Source organism: Neomonachus schauinslandi, chromosome 13 (assembly GCF_002201575.2).
Source record: "Neomonachus schauinslandi chromosome 13, ASM220157v2, whole genome shotgun sequence".
NCBI lineage: Eukaryota > Metazoa > Chordata > Mammalia > Carnivora > Phocidae > Neomonachus > Neomonachus schauinslandi.
The window spans coordinates 31,173,010-31,195,372 of NC_058415.1; the positions used below are offsets into that span (position 1 = coordinate 31,173,010).

The 22,363-nt window shown below is 32.7% G+C and overlaps 1 protein-coding gene across 1 annotated transcript in view; it reads right to left on the bottom strand.

Annotated features, from left to right (window-relative positions):
* Window positions 1–22,363, bottom strand: part of KIAA2026 (KIAA2026 ortholog) — a 158,223-nt gene that overhangs the window by 34,596 nt on the left and 101,264 nt on the right. Inside the window, exons 4-5 of the mRNA XM_021682404.1 lie at window positions 17,634–17,713; window positions 8,948–9,037 (exon numbers count right to left, since the gene is read on the bottom strand). Of these exons, the coding sequence (XP_021538079.1) occupies window positions 8,948–9,037; window positions 17,634–17,713 (170 nt within the window). The remainder of the gene's footprint in view (window positions 1–8,947; window positions 9,038–17,633; window positions 17,714–22,363) is intronic.

Here is a 22,363-nt window from a genome sequence, read left to right on the forward strand (position 1 = left end):
CAAACAATGGAGGTTTTATAACCTCCTAGGGATTACTACAAAAAGAAGCTGGTCTATGGTCACAAGAGAAGTCTTTTATTATATTATGCAGTTTTATAAGTTTTTGAATATGATACATTAATGACCTAAGGAACCATATGGAAAAAGAAAGTTTAAAAAAACTTACAAAACTACACAATATTGTAAAATGAAAAGCTGAGTCTATGCGTGTGAAATGAGTGGGGAGGGAAACTTACCTTACAACTAAAGAACGATTCCATTCTGCTGCAGTAATCGGGGATGGGTATGACAGAACTAGCATAATGCTGGCTGGGGTGTTGCAAGGACAGGGAGTTGGCAATCTACTGATGCTGGAGACATTGGACACCTAAAAGGAAGAAAAAAGGAAAACAAATAAATTCCAGGTTTCTTACATGTCTTATCATCATGGACATATTTCATACATTTTAATAAATTTAGACACTTTGAATGTTAAACTTAGGTGAAAGTAACTTATTTACACTAACCATCCTGTTACTTATATAGATTTTCTTATAACGTTATATGTAAAAAAAATAGCTATCCACAGCTCTATGAAGAAAAATAAAATCATATATAAATATACAAAGAATGCTTTTATAAATTGAGAGGGTTAGCACCATTACTGTGGAGATAGTAAAAACATTTTTATTAAGAACAGTACAAAAACAAGAGGTATATAACAAAAGTATCAATGCCATTTTTTTATACGCTTTTACTTATAAATGTTAGCTCATAGAAACTGGATCATATAACAAAATATTTTTGTTACGGGCTTTACTCTTGTCACATAAATCTCATTGTGGAAAAGGGATTATATAACAATGTATCTCACTTTTCACACAAAATGAAAATAACTTTGAGAAAAGCCACACAGAATGATACACAAAGATGTCTCATTTAAAATCACTAGCAGTATCTGAAGATAGCTTGTAAATAATTTAAACTCATATGTATAAAAATACAGCACAAATCAACTATAATTAAGTATATTAGTAAACCAATTATTTGACATTCTCCTTAGTCTAAATAATATTAAATGAAAAAGTAGTATTCACTTTTTTTCTTGCTTACCTAAAGAAACTGTCACCATACTCATATATTCCTGCATATTCAGTTTTAGGGGTAAAACATTACATTCATTTTGTTGGTATACAGTCCCTTGAAAAAGTGCTAGTTTGACAGTATAGTGAAATGTATACATATTAACATGGGAAAAGTTAAAAGTGACTTTACCAGTGCCAGAGGTTCTAATATGAACTATCACATGCTAGTATTTTCTCTCATCCATTTTCACTTGAGATTAATTTAATAGAAAAGGAAAGCATCTGTACTTTAGGCATCCCACACTGAACATTTCCATTATATTTCTAAATTAGCATTTAATTAGAAAACATACAACTATATCAATTATTAGAATTTATTGCAAATTTTGATGTCATTTAGCTCTGTAGAGAGGAAAAAGTGGATGACATTATATGTTAAAAAAAAAAGAAGATAGTAGGAAGGGAAAAATGAAGGGGGGGAATCGGAGGGGGAGACGAACCATGAGAAACTATGGACTCTGAGAAACAAACTGAGGGTTCTAGAGGGGAGAGGGGTGGGGGGATGGGTTAGCCTGGTGATGGGTATTAAAGAGGGCACGTTCTGCATGGAGCACTGGGTGTTATACACAAACAATGAATCATGGAACACTACATCAAAAACTAATGATGTAATGTATGGTGATTAACATAACATAAAAAAAAAAAGAACAATAAAAAAAAAAGTGGATGACAGATCATATTCCTAGTAAGGTAGTTACTACTACTGGGGAAGAAAATCTAACTATATATATATACACATATATATATATATGTACTAATGGTATACAACCACTTTCATTTACGAAGAAGAAAGAATCCTGAAATGGAAATTAACCACTGGCTAAGTATTTGATTTTTTTTAAGATTTTATTTATTTGACACAGAGAGAGAGAGAAAGCACATGCATAAGCAGGGGGAGTGGCAGGCAGAGGGAGAGGGAGAAGCAGACTCCCCACTGAGCAGGAAGCTTGATGTGGGGCTTGATCCCAGGACCCCAAGGATCATGACCTGAGCTGAAGGCAGCTGCTTAACTGCCTGAGCCACCCAGGTGCCCCTGGCTAAGTATTTGAATTTGACCCTTTTCTGTAAATTGGTGGTAGCAAATAAATTGACATTTGATCAACTCTATACCTGATATATCAGAAAGGTGGGTTCCCAAGCAATTCACTGCACAATCTGAATCACTAAGTAATGCTATGTTTGGTATCACTGGAGCACAAAAATTCCACGTAAGTGACATGAAGATTGGGAGCAAGGACAGTATCCTACTTATTTTCACTTTCTCAGGCTCTATCCACAAAGCCTAGCACAGAGTGGGCCCATAGAAAGTATTCAAACTACATAAGTAAATTTCTTAGTTAACTGAGGTTTTCTCTTTAGATGCAATTTTTTTTTTAAATTGAGAGAAATATGTCTTCCAGATTTCCTGAACACATGATGAATAAAATTTAACTCTCAATGATTTGAGTCATCATTATGAACAAGTTATTGTGTTACATTTTAATACAGTGACTCTCAAGCACTGTTCAACTTTATGATCTATATTTCTTTCTTTTTTAAAAAAAATTTATTTATATATTTGAGAGAGAGAGAGCACAAGCGGGGGAGGGGCTGGTGGACAGGAGCAGAGGGAGAGGGAGAAGCAGACTCCCCGCTGAGCAGGGAGCCAGAGGCAGGGCTGGCAGGGCTCAATCCCAGGAACTGGGATCATGACCTGAGCCAAAGGCAGCCGCTTAACCGACGGAGCCACCCAGGGTGACCCTCAAATAATTCTTTTTATGAAAGTTTCCCTAATGGGATTCAACTACGCCAAATTGTAGTTAAGTAGAAACACTGAGCACTATTAACAAGGGTTAAAATCCAGTACTTAGCTGAGTAGTTATTAAATGTTAAAAAATACCCAAGGAACAAGATTTACCATAAATAAATGTGGATAATGCACTCTTAGATAATTCAGTGATTAACTGATTGAAGCTTTGTCTTACCAGTCATATATTGCTCTGGTTCACATTTCCTGTCATCTAGCTTTTTTTTCTCACTATTATTTTGGGCATGTCAGTTACCATTTGATTCTTCATAAAATGCAATGCTACCTACGCCTCCACCCTATTCCCAAACATATAAACATGTAACTAAGGGAAGTGAGCAAGTGTCTGGAGTGTTTGTTGACTTCTGAACGCTGCTTTCATTGAAAAGAAAAGATTAAGTCTTTTATAAAAGGACAGAAGCTAGCCCAACTCACCTAGATTAAAATTAAAAAAATTTATCCCCAGGGTTGGGGATAAAATCTTAAGCTCTTTAGTGAATTCTTTGAGGATAAGGACTTTGTTTTAATTTCAGATCCCTACCAAGTTCTTGGTACTACACATAACACACAGAATACACTGAGGAAATACTTGCCTTATGAATAAGACTTCAATCTGTAACTAAGATAGGTAAAGAAGCTTATTTTATCTATTGTGCAGGCCTTCCAAAAGCGTGTTTTAATTTTTTAAAAACTTTAAATATGGTGAGAGAATAGGGCCCTTAGCAAATACAGGCTTATGCTAGGGTTTTGCAATTTCCACACAACTGACATTCGAGGCTAGACAATTTTTTGTTGCGGGGGGGGGGGGGGGGGGAAATCATTTGCATTATAGGATCACTGTAATGTAGGATATTTTGGCAGCATTGCTGGCCTCTATCCATTAAGTGCCAGTACCACCTCTTCAATAACCAAAAATGTCTTCAGACATTACCAAATCTCCTTGGGGGAAGGGGAGGGATCATCCCTGATTCATAACTAGTGGCTTATACAGAACTCTGTGACCAAAAAATGGGGTGTCACCATCTGATCCAAGCTTCTGATTTCTCTGTTGGTCTTGCTAATGTACAGCCTTTGGTTAGGCAAGAGAAATATTATTATTGTATGATAAATTTAAATTATCTTAAGAACATAATAAAGATTAATTTTATTCATTACTTGAAATTCCTTTCCAATTCTTTAACAAGTCTTTTTATATATTGTAATCATTAGGCACATCTTATTTTGTGTATTTAAAAAATTTAACATTTTACAAATACTTCCATATAGTAACAATGATCTACAAATATTTTATTTTACTAGTTACATGGTATACCACTGTGTTAATAATGTTTGGTTAGTAATCTCCCCACTGTTGGACATACAGGCTTTTTCCAAATTTCCACTATTAGAGGTAGTGTGCTGAACCCACCACTGTGTAAATTGCTTTTTTTGGGGAGAAGGGGGCATGAAATGAGGAAAATAAAAATTAAATTCCAAACAGGATTACAAGATCAAAGAGTAAGGCAGTTTTATAACTTTTTTTACATACTGACTATGATATTTATCCTAAGTGTTGAGTTATTTAACTGCCAAAAGATATATTAGAAAAAAAAAAAAAAGGTCTTATATTTAGTTTCTCTATATTGATAAGACTACCATTTATCATTATATCATCCAGGCAAAGTTTCTTTTCTTATAAATAACATTTTTTTTTTTTGCCAAATTGTTCACACTTTTCCTTACACCCAATTTCTATATGGATCTTTCCTTATTAAAGAAAAATAGGTTGAAATCTCTTTGAAAATCTAAGCCTGGCAAAATTTTCCAATTTTGATTATTTAGAGAGTAATAATGTCTAATAAATTTCAAATACAATAGGATCAGGCAAATTTATCAGTATCTTAGTTCTATCTTTCTGGAAAACTAATACATTTCCTCAATTTAAAAAGATATTTTTCAAATAATTAGGCAAAATGCAAATTTTATCTCTTCACTAAAACCACAAAAATAAAAATGTTATTGTGATTTCTCCTTTAGCTTACTCAAAAATCCTATGGTCTGAATGATAATGAGAAAGACAAAATTTAAAAACTGCCAAACTATATACTTCTATTTATCTCAACCAGATGTCTCACTTTAAACAAATCTCAGGTAGATAATTAGGTATAACACTGCAGGATCTAAAGGATGTTGAGCCTTTTTTGAATAAATCCCTACATGAAGTAATGGTACCAGGTGTGCTAAAACAAACTCAAGAAAACTAAAGCATTTTTCTCTCCTTACATTATTAACTATAAATGGAATTAGTTTCCTTGCAAGAATAAGTAAACAATCTAGATTTTAAAGGACTGTAAATCTTCTAATACAATGAGTAGCTCAATGGCAAAACCTCTAAGAGGTTAGGAAAGCTTTTATAATGACATGTTGACATGGGGTGAAGAAGTGGGATAATTCTTCCTTGTTGCTTTGGTAGGAAAAACTATCTAGAAAGGCCCTGCAGAGAAATCTTCTGAAGAAGTGAGGTGCTTGTACGAATTCATGTTAAATCCTCTATCACATAAATATTTCTGTCTTTAGCAATGGCATTCATGACAACCAAATGTCTATATGGAATACATCCTCTTTGTTATTGGAGCCATTATTATACATATAAAAGTTGATGATAAGCAACAGAATTGCTTTGACTCTAAATACTATTTTAGTTTTGGGGCGCGCCTGGGTGGCTCAGATGGTTAAGCGTCTGCCTTCGGCTCAGGTCATGATCCCAGCGTCCTGGGATCGAGTCCCGCATCGGGCTCCCTGCTCCTTGGGAGCCTGCTTCTCCCTCTGCCTCTCTCTCTCTCTCTGTCTCTCATGAATAAATAAATAAAATCTTAAAAAAAAAAATTATAAATACTATTTTAGTTTTGACAGTGATAGCTTCTTCTGAAGATCAAAATTAATACTCTATTTGTCTGGCAATAGTGAAGGAAGCCCACAGGCAATGAATCAGTCAAAATGGCTATCACTATCACCAAGTTCATGCATTTAATTATTAAGAAAGTCTCTCAGGTCCTTACTATGAGTCTAATTCTTATAAATATTGTTACTTGTTTTGTAATTCACAGTATATAAGCTAGGGCAAGTACATGGACAAACACAAAAAACAATAGGTTGACAATGAGGAGAGAGAACAAAAGCAAAGATACAAACACACACCTTCAAAATATATAGCATAAAGGTCTTTTGGTAAATGTTTAATTAGAGTTACTGATATCAATACATTTTTAGGATATCAGTATAATTATGGACGTTCATAATGATCCTTGAGTCATCAAAAAAAGGGTTAAAATTTTGTTCAATATAGTAAAAGGAGGCAAAGAAGTTTGTCATTAAATGATTAAATAAGAAATTTAAAAAAAGAAAAAGAAATTTACTCTTAAAGTCAGGCTTCAGTTATCTAGAAAATTCAGTTAAGTGAAACACCTTATTCCCAAATGATGGCAGACAAATAAACTAGTATTTAATATTACTATAAACATCCAATAAAGTTAATTTCTACAACTAACATCTATCATAATCAGTATTAGCTTCTGTAGAAAAATAAGGAATGATACTAAAATGTAAACATATACTGTCTATTGCTACCATTATGCTTGTGGCCATTATAAGCTATTCATGAAAAAACCTTTTAGGCAGTTTAAAGGGAAATAGCTTGTATGTTAGTAATCCCATTAAGATTATCCCTACTAAGTACAGTCCCAAGAATTTCTATTTCTTGAAGAGCAGAAAATATTTTAAAACTAATATGCGCGGCTCCTGGGTGGCTCAGTCAGCTGAGTGTCCAACTCCTGGTTTCGGCTCAGGTCATGATCTCAGCATCCTGGGATCAAACCCTGTGTTGGGCTCTACACTCAGCACAGAGTCTGCTTGTTCCTCTCCCTCTGCTTCTCCACTCACTCGAGCTCTCTCTCTCAAATAAATAAATAAAATCTTAAAAAGAAAAAACTAATATGCAAATTCTAGGAGTCATGGACAAGTTAAAAATTTATAGTCACAAAATTTAATCAATTAAACTCTGTATGTAACCGAAAATTTTCTTATAAACATGCCTTCAAAGACTACAGTGTCAAGTATTTGTAATCTATGTTTTCTTTTACCTTTCTACTCGTTTCTGTAAAGGAAGGCAATATGCATATACCTTGTATCATTAACGGAAGTGAGGTGGAAGGCTTTACAGAAAAACTCCCGGATCCTTGAAGAAGTCTTTTTCTTTTACAATGCATGCTATTGAGTACATTATGCATAAAACTATTCATTAGAATCAAATAAAACCCTAATTTATAATATGGGAACAAGTTAAGATGCATACGTTATGTTTAACTGCAGCATAAAAAACAATTAGCAAATTTACTTAACAAAATTCTATTTAGACTCATGAAGAACAGACAACTCATTAAAAATAAACAGCTTCTGCAAAAATTATAAATAATGCCCTGATTAAAAGACTATCCTTCCTATTAAAGGACAGAATCAGTCCTTTATGAGCATATAACATCAAATATATATATATACTTTAAAGATTTTATTTTATTTATTTGAGAGAGAGTGAGAGAGAGAGAGAGAGAGCATGAGAGGGGGAAGGGTCAGAAGAAGCAGGCTCCCCACCGAGCAGGGAGACCGATAACATCAAATATATTAAAAATAGCTTTGTTGAGGAGAAAATATTCTAATATAAATGTTTTTTGAGAAATACATCACAGAGGTAAATTTTAAAACAACACCTGGTGTTCCACATCAAGTAACTGCCCATATACCAAAGTGCGTATGTGTACACACACACACACACAAACACAAGTGTATACATACACACACACACACATATATGTACATATGAATATATAAGAATCTAATAAGGGTCTAAACCATTTTTAATGGAAATATATCTAAAAATATACAGTTTTCTACATTCTCAGATTGTATAGTTCAATATGTTTTCTTATTAATGGTTATCACTATGAACATTATTCTATCTCTTAGATTATATCGATATTTTCAAGATATCACATGAAATTTCTGAAATGCTTAAGGTTGTTTTATGCCTATATTAAATAAGCTCAGAGGTTGTACTTTTATGGCACTTAAGTCTCTTCCCTTCAGAGTGCTACCAGTATGTCTTTTCTAGACAGCATATATATATAAAATGACTACTACAAATTGGCTGATATGAGGCTTGCTGTATCACTATCCTTATTTTATACATAATTCTAGATTAATAGGTTCTGAGCAAAGACCTAAAACTGAGTGGCTTCACGGCATTCCTAAGGCATAAAACAAAGGGATTTTAAAAATAATGATTGATTTTCTTCAGTGCTTAAAGTCTTCCCCATTTATTTACTGGTGTACAATTGTGTTTCGAATCTGTAATATCACTTAATGTCAGTTAAACAAGTATTACTGATTTAATAAATAACATAACTGAGCGTTTTAACAAGTGTTGAGTGAATAAATGTAATATCTTTATACTCTATTCTCTCAAGAATAAAAAATGAAGGTAGAATTGTGAATTTAGAATATATAGCGAACGTTTAAAAAAGACCTTCAGCTGATAAAGGTGTTTTAAAAAGACATACTCTTAAGCATGTATCAAAAACATCTGGGGAAGGACTAAACAATTTATATCTGTTATTTATGTCACAGTTAATTCAAATTTTTATTTTACTAAGCAATAAACTTCCATTAAAAGCATATAGTTATTAATTAAGAATATCTGCAAGGTAAGCATTACCCAAAAAACTACCAGTCAGAAAACAACCAACCAGTATATTGGGAAATACCTAAAACTATACCCGATATAAACCAGGCAAACAAAATTAATTTACTTGCCTTGGTAGCATTTTTGTCTATGAAAAATGAAAACTAGACCACACAGGAGAAATAAAAGGAACAATGTTTCTATTTTTCATTGCAAATTTTTATGTATTCCAGGAGAACAAGATTTAAAAAAAAAAAAGGTTTAGAAAAAAGCAGGAATAAATTTTAATGCTGACAATAATAGAACTTTTGGATCAACACCTACCGATTTTTTTCTACTGTTTTCCAGATCTTTGAGTTCATTCTCGATTTTTGTGATTAATTCCCTGAGTTCATCAAGATTAGTGCAAATAAGCTAAAATAAAACACAAAAACACAGCTTGATAACACATAATATAAAACACCCAAAATGTGGTAACAGAAGTTTTAACATACACTAAATTCACAATTATTTGTATTTGTAAGAGCAAAAAGCAAAGAAAGCCCCACAAATTTATATTTTAAAAGATACTATTTTTATAATGTATGAACTTCAGGCTTAGGATAAAAATAGCTGAAATTTCAACATTGGTGGTTTCATACCACAACTCCCTGTTCTCAGCTTGCTTTATAATCCAGGTACTTTCTTAACATTATTAACTTTCAGCCCAGAATGACAAAGATCTGGAAACTCACCCTAGATTTCACAGGTTACTAAATCACCTTTAACAAATGCTTCATCAGGCAGTCTCCTAGTTGGTGAATAAATGCATCCCTGGAGAACTGTCATTATACCTTTGATTTGGTTTGCTAACTATATGATTAAACTAATTATATTGCTAAGAAAGAAGGATTTCCACTGTCTGTAATACAGTCCAAGAATAAATGAAATTAAGTACACATTCTTAATATGATCTTAGTAGTCTTTAATAAAACCATCTTCACAGATAGCATCTATTTCCTTTCATAATTATGCAGTTCATTTTACTTCACTTTGGTAATGTTGGCAAATGGCCAAAATAATTGGGTTTTAGTTATGAATAATCAAACTAGTTTGTCTTAACTACTAAAGCTTTAAACAGTGAAGTGTCAGCAACAACAAAAATATTAATAACTACATTTTAGTTCTTATAAAATTATAGTTTTTCCCAATATGTTGAACTTTTTTCCTAAAATAATTTAAGCTATTTAAAAAAATCTATAATGAAAAAGAAATAGGTTTCTAAAACAAAACTACAAGCACATAAAGAGGAAGTTTTACATTAATGAAAGTCCTGTAATGTTTATACTGTGATAATTTTTTTAAAAAATACATTTATGAAGCTATTAATTCACCATAAGATTTTATCAGCCCATGTTTGTTACACTCATTAATCTTTGTGTAAGGGTATTGTTTCCCTAAAAGGCGTATTTCATGTAAAAGAAAACAAAAACAACAAAAGAAAAGGGGGTTACAACAAGATCATTCCTAGTGACTACTGTGACAAAAATGGGAAAGTAGGACTCCTTTAAATTTCCTTTATTAAGTTATACCATATGAAATCACTGCTATGCCTTTGATCTACATAAATGGTGATATGGTTCAATCTAATAGGCTAAGAAAAAATGATCACAGATATAATTAGTATTAACAATTATTATTAGAAATGTCTACATAACTTCAAACTCAAAGAACTGACAATGCAGAGAAAATATGCATTTAAGTAACCCAAATTAAATAATTCCAGAGTAGAAAATAGTACATAATGATGTAGTAGGACAGTGCTGCTGATATTTATTATAAACTACACATTCCCATTTGCCAGATCTAGAGTTATGGAAGAAATGCTGATAGGCAGTGGACTGGACAACTATGTGAGTGCCTCTAGAACTCGGTAATCTCTTCAACTTCTATCTTATTGGCCCCATATCAGATTTTTAGTAAGTACTCAGCGGGAACTAAACTTCCATTGTATAATCTGCTATTTTGACCACTGTGTCAGATTTGCCCCAGAACTTGCAGATGTTTACATGCCTTTTCACTTAACTTGGTGCACTAAATATCACAGCACAGATTTCTCATTTGCACATATAGCAAAGCTCAGAGGAATTTTCACTTGCATCTTAGATGTCTCATTATACAAGGAATAAGGGTACATTTTGCATATATAGTTTGTAGAAACCTACAGTAACAATGAAAACATACTGCAACTAGCTAGACACACTCTAAGACACTTAAAATCTTTCAATTCATGGGATCAATAAATATTTATATTCTATTTAAAGGAAGAGGTAACACAGTTCTGAAGTCAGACTCAATTATTTCCACAACTTAAGAGCTATATAAAACAGTACTTTGATGTGGCTTACCTAGTTAGTAAGTGCTTCTCAAACTTTAATGTGCATAAGAATCACCTGGGAATCTTGTTAAAATGGAGTTTTTGATTTAGTAGGTCTGAGGTGGGACCTGAGATTCTGCATTTCTAACAAGTTCCCAGGTATGGGCTGCAGATCATACTTTTAAACAGTAAGGTACTAAATGATTATGAATTCCAAATCTACATGGCTCCGAAACATTCTGGTACTATGTAGCTAAGGAATATGAAGATTCAAAAAGACTAATTTCCAAATAGGGGATAAAATGCTGAATTAAATGCACAATGATAAGTATTCCTTAAATGACATGACTCTTAGACGTAAATTTTGTTGAATTTGAGGGTGAAATATTTTTAGCAATATTTACTTTGAATTTCTCTTAAAATGAATAGCTACGTAACAATTTACAATCTCTTTCTATACTCTGTACAAATAGCTATACCTAATACAGATAATCAAAATACAGAGCCAAGTTAAGCTCTGAGAAAATTCTTGTGTAGGAACATAATTCTAATTGTGTTACTACTACTGAAAGAGAAAACAATCTGATTCATGCCAATATACCCTCTATTCCTTCTCTTTTACATAGTAAGGCATATGTGTGGCCTTCAAACTCGACTCAACTTCAAATCTTTTAAAAACAGAATCAATCCTATAATAAAGTTCACCTACATAAGGAGAACAGAAGCATTTTTTTTAACAAAGCAAAACAACTTATTAAAACCTCCTTCTCATTACCTTGAATTTGAAAAACATATCTGAGGCTCAGGGCCTACAGGGGTGAAAAAGGAAAGCTACACAGCAGGTCGGATTACAGTTAGATCACACTGCTAACACTCATGAGAGGTTTTCAGTCATACTGCAGAAATGACAAAAAGAGTTTTATCCCCCAGGAAAACCTCTTGAAGGCTTCACTCTCTCCCTCAAGTTAACATTTCACTTGAGGCAACCCATGACAGCGCCACAAAATCATAAATCTTAGAGCCGAGAAGTACTAAAAATATGTAATTTTTGGACTAAAAAGGTATCTCTCCAATTCATATACAAACTAATTAAAACTAACAGAGGTAAAGTAACCTAAGATGACACACTGGTAGAGGAGACCAGAGAACATAGGACTCATCCACCTCCTGATATATCATATTCTTTAAGGGGTCTTTCTAAACAAAACAAAAAATCTAATAACAATAGAACATGTATTATAGTTTTAGAATTTATTTTATACCTAAACTTTCATTTCTATTCAATGGTAAATATTAAAAGGCCCTCTCTTCAACTCATGAAGCAGGAATGTGTATATATAGAGGGAGAGGGAAGGTTGTGTTGAGATCAAAAGAATTCCATGACCACATCTCAGAAAAATTGCAAAATGAATCATTCCTTACTTTATCATTACTTCACACTATAAATTGTGCCCTTTGGGTTTATACTCAATAGATCTGAGAAAAAATTACTTTATTTGTTCCAAAAAGGACATAAGGTAGCATACAAAACTAAAGCAATATAGTAAATTACATTAAAAGGCAAAGGGAAAACAATGCAGAAGTTAAAATGAATCGCTCCAAACAAACTGGATCTCTCATTCATCACCATGCTAATACAACAAACCTATACTTTATTATAAAAATTGTAAGCAGAATATTAAATTCATGGCATAAATTCAAATTTCATATTGTATTTAAACTAAAATTATATTAACATCTTAAAACTATGAGGACAGGAAAATTCCTTCTCATTTCTTATAATCACCATACCAAGGACAATGCCTGCTTCAAAACCTGCAAATAGGATATCATTGTGTGATGTGAAAAATAAGTCTGATTAACAAGATATATATATTTATTAACGAGATATGTTTCTCTCAATGCACATTTGAAAATTGAAAGAATTTTAAGAGGGAAGTAAAACCCATACTGTTAGAAATGAAAAAGCTGAAGCTGAAAATATTTACATTAAGAGGTAGCAATTCAAAATAATATAATCAAAAGGTCCTTAACACAGTGAAGCAGTTGAACTCCAACTTTAATTTTGGACTCAATTTGTTACACTGAGGGTCTCAATTTGTTACTTTATTTCATATCCTTTAGTTTCTCCACTGGTTAAATGGAGAAATACAGTTTTTTCAGAGGTATGTTAAGGATCTGTGAGTTTATACTTATGTTTGAAAACAATACTACTATGTAAGTCTTAGAAGCTGGATTCTGGATTTCCTCTGCAAAGCAGCCTTTAGAATAAGTCACAGGTATGCAACAGTAGCAAGAATGCATTACATTCAAAGATCTTGGTTACCAATGAAAAGCAAAGTCATGGTAACTAAGGCTCTTACATTATTTTATTTTATTTTATTTTTTTTAAATATTTTATTTATTTATTTGACAGAGAGAGACACAGCAAGAGAGGGAACACAAGCAGGGGGAGTGGGAGAGGGAGAAGCAGGGTTCTTGCCGAGCAGGGAGCCTGATGCGGGGCTCGATCCCAGGACCCTGGCACCATGACCCGAGATGAAGGCAGCCGCTTAACCGACTGAGCCACCCAGGTGCCCCAAGGCTCTTACATTATTTTAAAAACTGATCTTACTGAGACTTTACTTACTGAAACACACTAAGTTTTAAAAATACTTTCTAAGACTTTGTTACAATTGTGTACAAAAAGACAATTCACATAATACTAGATTTCTCTTTCAAATATTAAATTTTAAAAAAAGGTGTTCTGGCAAAAATTAAGTTTATTAAGAAAAATGATATATTTATTATATAAACATAATATATATAATATTTATATATATATAGTCTTTCTTATATTACAAAACTGGTAAAAAACAATTTAGTCAATTTAACAAAGTCGTAACATGCTAAATACTAAAAATAAAAAAATTTCCTAATTTTTTGCACCTATGGCTAAATAAAAAAAATCTAAGTTTCCCTATATGCCAACTATATAACCACCATAACACTACACTAGGGCTAAGCATAAGTTTTCCCTCTGATTAATATAATGATGCAAATATTACTTGGTTTTTCACTTTTCAAATTATTGTAGGCTTAATCATGACATTTCATGATTTATGAAATATGACCAAATTCAAGATTATTTCAAGGTCTTAAGTAGCTGAAAAAAGTGGTTAAGGTCAATAATAGATGCTTTTAAGCCAGTTCTTAATTGATTTTCCTACTCATAACACTACTTATGTCTGAAGCATCTGGCCTGCTTATTTGAAAAAAATAAATAAGAATAAATAAAATAGTAAGTTCTATCATTTAATCCTTACAACACCCTATGAAGTAGGTACTATTATTACCCGACTATACAGAGGAGGAATTGGAGGCACAAAGGGCTTAAGAATACAGTTAGTGGTAAAGCTGGCACTAGAACCAATGTAGCTTGGTCCCAGAATCCATATACTTAACCACTATGCACATTACTGGTACCACCTAGACCCACTGAATCAAGGATGAAATCTTGGAAAATAAAACCCAGGAATTTTCATTTTTAATAAAGGCATCACATTATTTTTATACTACCTAAAGTTTGAGAACCACTGACATAACTCTTGGAACAAGTGGCACAGATATGGTTAGTCCCTTTACAATACACATACAAAAATAAATCCAATCCACCATTTGAATATCTATAGTGTATACCTTAAATAAAGGTGGGATAATTATTTTCTAAACCGAGGTATAGATATTAGGTGTACATGTAAGTAAACACGGATTCCTCCTGAAGCCAACAGGCAGACAAGGTTAATTTCTAGCTTTAAAAAAAAGTCGGGGGTGCCTGGGTGGCTCAGTCATTAAGCGTCTGCCTTTGGCTCAGGTCATGATCCCAGGGTCCTGAGATCAAGCCCCGCATCGGGATCCTTGCTTGCCAGGAAGCCTGCTTCTCCCTCTCCCACTCCCCCTGCTTGTGTTCCTGCTCTTGCTGTCTCTGTCAAATAAATAAAATCTTTAAAAAAAATTTAAAAAGAAAAAAGCCAACAAAAACATTGCCACATTAAAAAGTAGTCGAGGTCAAAACAGGATTCCCTTTTTTTATTCATTGGGACTTAACAAAAAATAAACTTCACAATTTAATCCCTCAACACATTTCCCTCTTCACATGTTTAAGTCAATTTAAAGATGGACTAGTCCTTTGGCAAATAAGTCAGGTTTTGCAAAAGGGATCTAATATCTATCCACCAACAGCTTCATTATTTTCAGCAATAAGATATTTTAGAATAAATACTATGAAGAAAATCTTCCAGCTAAACTTTTCTATAAAGTATTTTTATTTCTAATACTAGAAATGTGATATTTAAAGAACTTGGATAAAATGAATAATTTACAGGGGTGCTTGGGTGGCTCAGTCAGTTAAGTGTCCAACTCTTGGTTTCAGCTCAGGTCATGATCTCAGGGTTGTGAGATCTAGCCCCACATCAGGTTCCAAGCTGGGCATGGAGACTCTCTCTCCCTCTCCCTCTGCTCCTCCCCCGCCTCTCTCTCTCCCTCTCTAAAAAAAAAAAAAAAGGAATAATTTGCAGAATCTGAGGTGCTAAATGACATATTGCTAGAGCTTTTGGGAAGGAAATAAACCTTGCTTCTTTATTATATAATAGTTTCTTACATGTGGGGAACTTCCAAATAATGAAAGAAACAAACTATATATAAAGTTATTTTGAAAGGTGAAACTATAGGTTTTGTCTGTAACAACAAAGTTTACTAGTGACTAATACTGTCTTATCTGCTGTTCTTTGCTTATTTGAAGCAAATGACCTATTTCCTGGGAGACAGCTGTCAATTTTCTTTATGAGTAATATGTTATTCATGTTATAAACTAGGCGTAAGAATCACAGTTCTCATAAGCCTATTCCCCATCCTAGCCACACACACACACACACACACACACACACACACACACACATATTCTAGGACACCTTAAGAACTAGGAAGGGATTTTTATTTATTTTAAACAGTTCAATTTGGCTAAATTCATACTTTCACCTTAAGTTTCTGAGAGTGGTAAGCAAATGGTCCGTAACTGATAAAGCATCACTTAGTACTGTGCCTTTCTAACTTTTTTGCTCATGACCCATGGTCAAAAATGTATTTTACACTGCATGCCAGTACAATAAACAAAAGATCAAAACCAAAGTTTCATGAGATGATATTATCCTTACTATATCTGACACACTCATAATTTCTTTTCTATTTTAACTGTTAGCTTAAAAAAGGAATGCTGGTCATGTAATCCACTAGATTAATTTTATGCCTCACTAACGAATACCATTTGCCATTTTAAAAACACTGTCTATGCTGTCTATGCCACTTATTACATATGAAAGTTCATCTACTAAAATAGGAATGGAGACAAATATCAACAGCAGGCCAGATCTGTTCTGAGATTTACATTCCCGGGGAATTTTAAGGGATTTGAGGGGGAAAGTGAATGGGAAAAATAGCAAAGGCTTTGATATCAGTGACAGAATGACAATATACTACTAAAGTACCGAATAAGAGTATAAGCAATGATTAGAAAGTCCTCCAAGTAAAACAGTAAACACACATTTTCCACTAAATATCCTGTAACCAAGGTTATATTATATAAAATGATTTTGTAAAAGTGTTTGTAATTCATCCTAAGAATGTCATTAAAAATATTCTATCCTAAAATACTAAAAGAAAATATGTCTATTTTCTTTCATGGCTCATTTAAAAATATTAAATTTACCAACTAGTAACTTCCATAAAAACACTTCCAAAAATAAGATTTTTACTGAAAAATAGATGTGTCTACATTTTTGAATATATATATTAAACTCACATGATACATTATCAGTATTTTCATAGTTACTACTCTATTTTCTTCTTGACTTGAGACTGACAAAAATTCATTTTAACATCACTTATTTTTTGGAAATTAAGTATTAGATTATAAAACTTTGGAAACTGGATTGGACACAGTAATACAAAGAAATTTTTATAAAAGGGTCATTTGAAGAAAACATATCTTTTATAAAATAGAAAATAAAAGTATTATTTAAAGTGAGATTCTCTGCTTATTCTAGTACCAGCTACAAATGAAACGCTCTTCACATAATATGGCAGTAAGTGTACTTTTTTCTTTTTGCAGAAATGTTTAAAGACCATTCAATTAAATGTTACTTAATACTCTCTCTGAAGTTCGTATATAGCTAAGAGTTAAAAGATTTGTGTTTTAAGTCTACCATTTCTACAGTGCCCAAATAAATGAAAATAAATTGCTTATTTACAAATTATTTACAAATTATGATTTGTTCTTGGAAGACTTTCATGTACACATTTACTTTCATATATTATGTTATATAAATGTATTATATTTACTAATATATAATATATATTCTATTAAACTACTTCTACAAAGCAGTATAGCATATAAAAAAAAAGATTTTTGGCTATCAAAAGACAAACAAAGGTAAAAAATTTTGAAACATTAGATTCAATCTTAGCTATGCCTTGCACTTGAAGGGAAAAAAGTCACAGATGGAAACATTTCATTGAAAGTATGTGTGTTACACTGGAATTTAGCCAATCTCTTTAGGAACAATATAAACACTAAAACAAATAAACTAAAAAATGTTGAGACAAAATTGAAACATTTACCTGGAATTCTGGTACAGTAGGTGACTTTGTGACAGTTTTCCTCTTCTTTGTGATTGCTTTTTTAGATATGGATTTTTTTCCTTTCAAGATTAAAAGAGAAAAACTTCACAATACTGTTTATAGCACTTCATTAACAAAACCCAAATTACATAGAACCTTGAAAGTTAAAATATAACTAACAGATGGCTGCTAGTGAGTCAAATAAAAATGATGAATCAAAACAAACCCCAGTAAAAGCAAACATTAAACTATAACTACCTGTAACAGACATTATTAACAAACGCGGGTTTCTTTACATATGAACCAAACTATCAAAATCTGCAATGAGTTGCATGGAATCAGAATTTATTATAATAAGATTTGGCAAAAAAAAAAAAAAAAAGTTACATTACTACTGCTCAGTTAAAATCTAATTCACAACTTAAAATGAGATTACATAAGAAAAAAAAAATCTTACCTTTTAACAATGACTTCCATAGTCAGGAACTTGCATAAAACTATACTCTGAAGACTATGGTCTAAAGCCAACCTAATGTAAAGATCCTCTCAGCAGCTTAGGAAACAAGGTTTTTCTATCCCTTTAGCTCTGCACTCACTTAATGGGCTGCCTCTGAAGTATTCAATAACCAGTTTTAAAACAAAGTAAAAATCTCCCTTTAAAAAGTGCATCTAGTCATTTGTACAATCAGAAAATACTGAGGAAAATCCACATTCTTAAAGAAATCCAATTCATATCACGTATTGAAGTATATCTATTCTGTGTATTTAACATGACAAAAGAGATACACACATGCACATAATCTCTATTTTTAGAAAGGAACATCTTAAAGTATGTTTTGTTTCCACTTGCACTTAGCAAAATCAGTTAATAAACTGGTTGTTAATTATTCAACAAACATGAGATACAGGGCACTGTACAATTTATGGGGACAACAAAGAATTATAAAATGGAAATCCTGTCCTCCTGGAGCTACAAAATCTATGTAAGGGAATAAAAAATTAATCAGAAACACTTAAAAGTTAATTTTAGTTCACAATCATTACTAAGCTAAAATCAGCTTAAAAGTTACTGTTTTTTTCAGAAGGGAAAATGAGTACACAATGTAACTCTGCTCAACATAATCCCTATTGCTCCTTTCTAAATATTTTCCTATACAGATATGATCTTCCATGCAAACAGTCATTTGATTGCAACATTAGGCACAATTCCAATTAATTGTATTTTCTCCTGTATTCTTTTTTAACCATATCACAGAACTGTAATTTGATTATTTCTAACTTTTGACTCAATAAAAATGCATGTATACTATGCTTGAACTACTGCAAATTTTGCGTTGCTGAGGTTCACATGGATTTTACTGTCTTGTTCTAGTAAGTATCAACCTGTTGTCATCTGACATTTACTTTTAATTAAAATAACCTAACATATCCATATTCCTCATCACTGTTATTTGTTTCTGTGCTTACACAGAATCTAAACGACAACTAAACTTCTACAAAAATAGGTAAGTGGGTGGTCTACTTAACCAATATTCAGGGAGAAATGATTAAATTCTTGGTATCCCTATAATATAGCTAGAGTAATTGATTTCGAAACTGGGTACAATAGGTACCTCTCAAGGGGTCTCATGAATTTGGACAGAAGAATGCCTTTCCTCTGTAAACTATCTTAACCATTTTTTAAAGTTCATAGGAAAAGATTTAATGGCCCTAAGTCTGGGAAAGCTATCAAAACAATTTGAAGGAGATCTGAAATCCTTCCTTATCCCCCTACCCACAGCACTGCTCTAATTAGCTTTTTAAAAATCACTTAATTTGGTATTCATAAGCACAACAGAGGTCACCCTTGATATTCCCAATAAATTTCACACTGTTGCCACATAGGCACTAAACTCAGGTACTAAATTTTCAGTTAACTCTAGAAGTCACTCTTATTTTAATGGATTAAGCAGCTGAAGTGGTTACTGAGTATTTCCTTTCACCATGTCATTAGGATACTTAAATGTGATTAAGTAAATGGAAGTAGTATTCTGTAGTGGTTTTAAGCTTGAGTTTTGGAACTAAACTACCTGGGTTTGAATACCAGTTTTAATCACCTACTAACTGCAAATTGCTTTATTTCCTTGTGCAGTTTCTTTATCTATAAAACAGGGATAATGATATTACCTAATTTCTTTGTGAAAATTAAAGAAATGAAAACATGTAAAGAGCTTAGACCACTGTTAGGCACATGGTTAAGTGATAAATGTTAACTGTTATTATTTCCCTTAGCTAAGCCATGATGATAAGGGTCTAAAATAAGTATTACCTTTAGCAACAGAAATCACATTATTCATTTTGTATTTACAGCATTTTTCATACAAAAGTTATGAGAAATGATCCTTAAAGAGAAGAATCTTTCACCGGTCTGGAAATAGGAAAAGGAAAGTGGGTAATTGCTTATAATTCTTAGGGTCCATCTGAGTCCTTTTTTTTTTTTTAAATAAAGAAAACACTGACAACAACTTTAAATAATTTACACATTTTACCAAAGAGTTTCACATGACCTAGGAGTGGTAGTAAGACCACTAACATTTATTGAGACTCTACTATATATCAGACAGTTAGCAAGATAATTTATACGAATTACCTCAGTTAATCTCAAAACAACCCTCCAAGGTAGGCAATACCTCATTTTAATGTGGAATAACTGAAGATCAAAAAGATTACTTAACTTACTCAAGTGTTACACTGTAAGTAAGCACCATAACCAGCGATTCTAACTCCAAAGTCCAAGTTCTTTCCATTATGTAATTCTACCTCTCGAAAATCATGGTTACATTTATTGACTCCTACCACATGCCAGTCACCATGTTAAGTACTATGCATTTGGTATTCCAATTAATCTTTTAATGACTACAGCAAGGTAGGTATTACCTCATTTTTCACAGATAAACAGGATAGCAATACATAAATAAATTGATGGAGGACTTGTTGTAGCTAATATGCACTGAAACAGTTATTTGCACTAGATCTGTCACACTTCAAACCTGTGCTCTTTTTTATGATAAAATATTGTATTCTTTCAAACCTTCTGCAGGAATGTAATCTGAATGTAATCTGATTCTGACTGATTTCAGAGCATCCCTTTTGATTAGGATTAGAAGATCTGCATGTACTATTAATATCTTCAGTCTATACCCTCATAACAATTTGAACACAAATTTTCCTGTATTCTTCAGTAAAAATTGGCTCTTCCTTTTTATCATACTACTTTTAAAATGGAGCATGGGATACTACAAAACCACAGTCTTTATTTGGTAATTTGTTTTTGTTCCAGGGCAAGATATATACAGGGCAAGTTACATACTGCCCCCCAGTGGGCTTCTGTTCCTCTAACACATGCTTGATCATATTCCAGGTCTTTACCCCCACTGCCCTAAGTTACCTGGTCCCATAAAACAGAATACAATTCTCAGATCTAGGAGTGTACTAAAGTCAGAAGTCACTTAAAGCATATGAAGAATTTCAACACAATTCTTGGGCCTAAAACATAGACATGGGCAAAAAGTGAGTGTCAATTTGTACCTGGAAAATAAATAGATAAGGAAAACTTAACTACTAAAACTTAGTAATTAGTGCAGCCTAAGGAAGCTTTTTTAAAACTATGTTGAGAATAGCTGTAGTAAAGGAAGCCCAACTTGAGAGAAAAACAATGTAACTAAAAATATATTTTACATTCTAACTTAGGCACAGAACTCTATAGTCTTCCAGAATGTGGAGATAAACCTCTTAACTAGAAAAATAATGATTATCATCCCCAAACCAACTCCTCTTTCCTCAGTTTCTTATTCCTCATCTTTACCCTTCTCCTTCACCTGCTTTCCTTGCCTATCTTCACTTTTGGCCCCTTGAACTATTCAAACTTCCATTTTAAAGCCCTCCTAGATTTGGCCTTCCCACGTTCAAAAATTATCCTAAGGGGCGCCTGTGTCGCTCAGTCAGTTAAACAACTAACTCTTGATTTCAGCTCAGGTCATGGTTTTGGGGTCATGAGATCGAACCCCGAGTTGGGCTCCGCGCTAAGTGCGCAGTCTGCTGGAGATTCCCCCCACCTAAAATAAATAAATAAATCTTAAAAAAAAAATTATCCTAACACATTCACTATTTTCTCGGTGCTTTCATTTTAGGAATCATAGTAAGTGAATGGATACTAAGACATTAATCACTGTTAAAAATAAAATGCCAAGGGCATTTGTATTATTAAATAGTGAATCTGGGAAGTATCTGGAATGTGAAGTCACAGAAATGGAGTCTAAATTTGACTTTTTATTTACTTAGTGTGTATGTCTTGAGCAAATATTTATATTCTATACAAGTTTCTGGAGTGTTGTATCTCTAAGTAACCAATTTGACCTTAACAAAACAACTGATTTTCCTTCCATTCTTCTTGCCTATAAGCAAATTTCTCATCATACTAGTAATTTTTTTAACACTGTCATATAATTCAATAACGACTATTTTTTTCCTTTAGCTTAAATACTAAATCAGTTGTCAAAATTTACTAGTTATTGCAACAACTCTCTCGAAACATTATTTTCTTCTGTCACTGTGCTAGAAAAGTCATATAAGCATTCCTTATCTGGATTTAGAAATTTCCTCTTCCTAAACTTACCTTCAACCCCTTCATCTAAACCCTGCCGGTTTCTTTTTATAGCTCTTTAATGGTGGTGTAACTACCCTGTAAGATC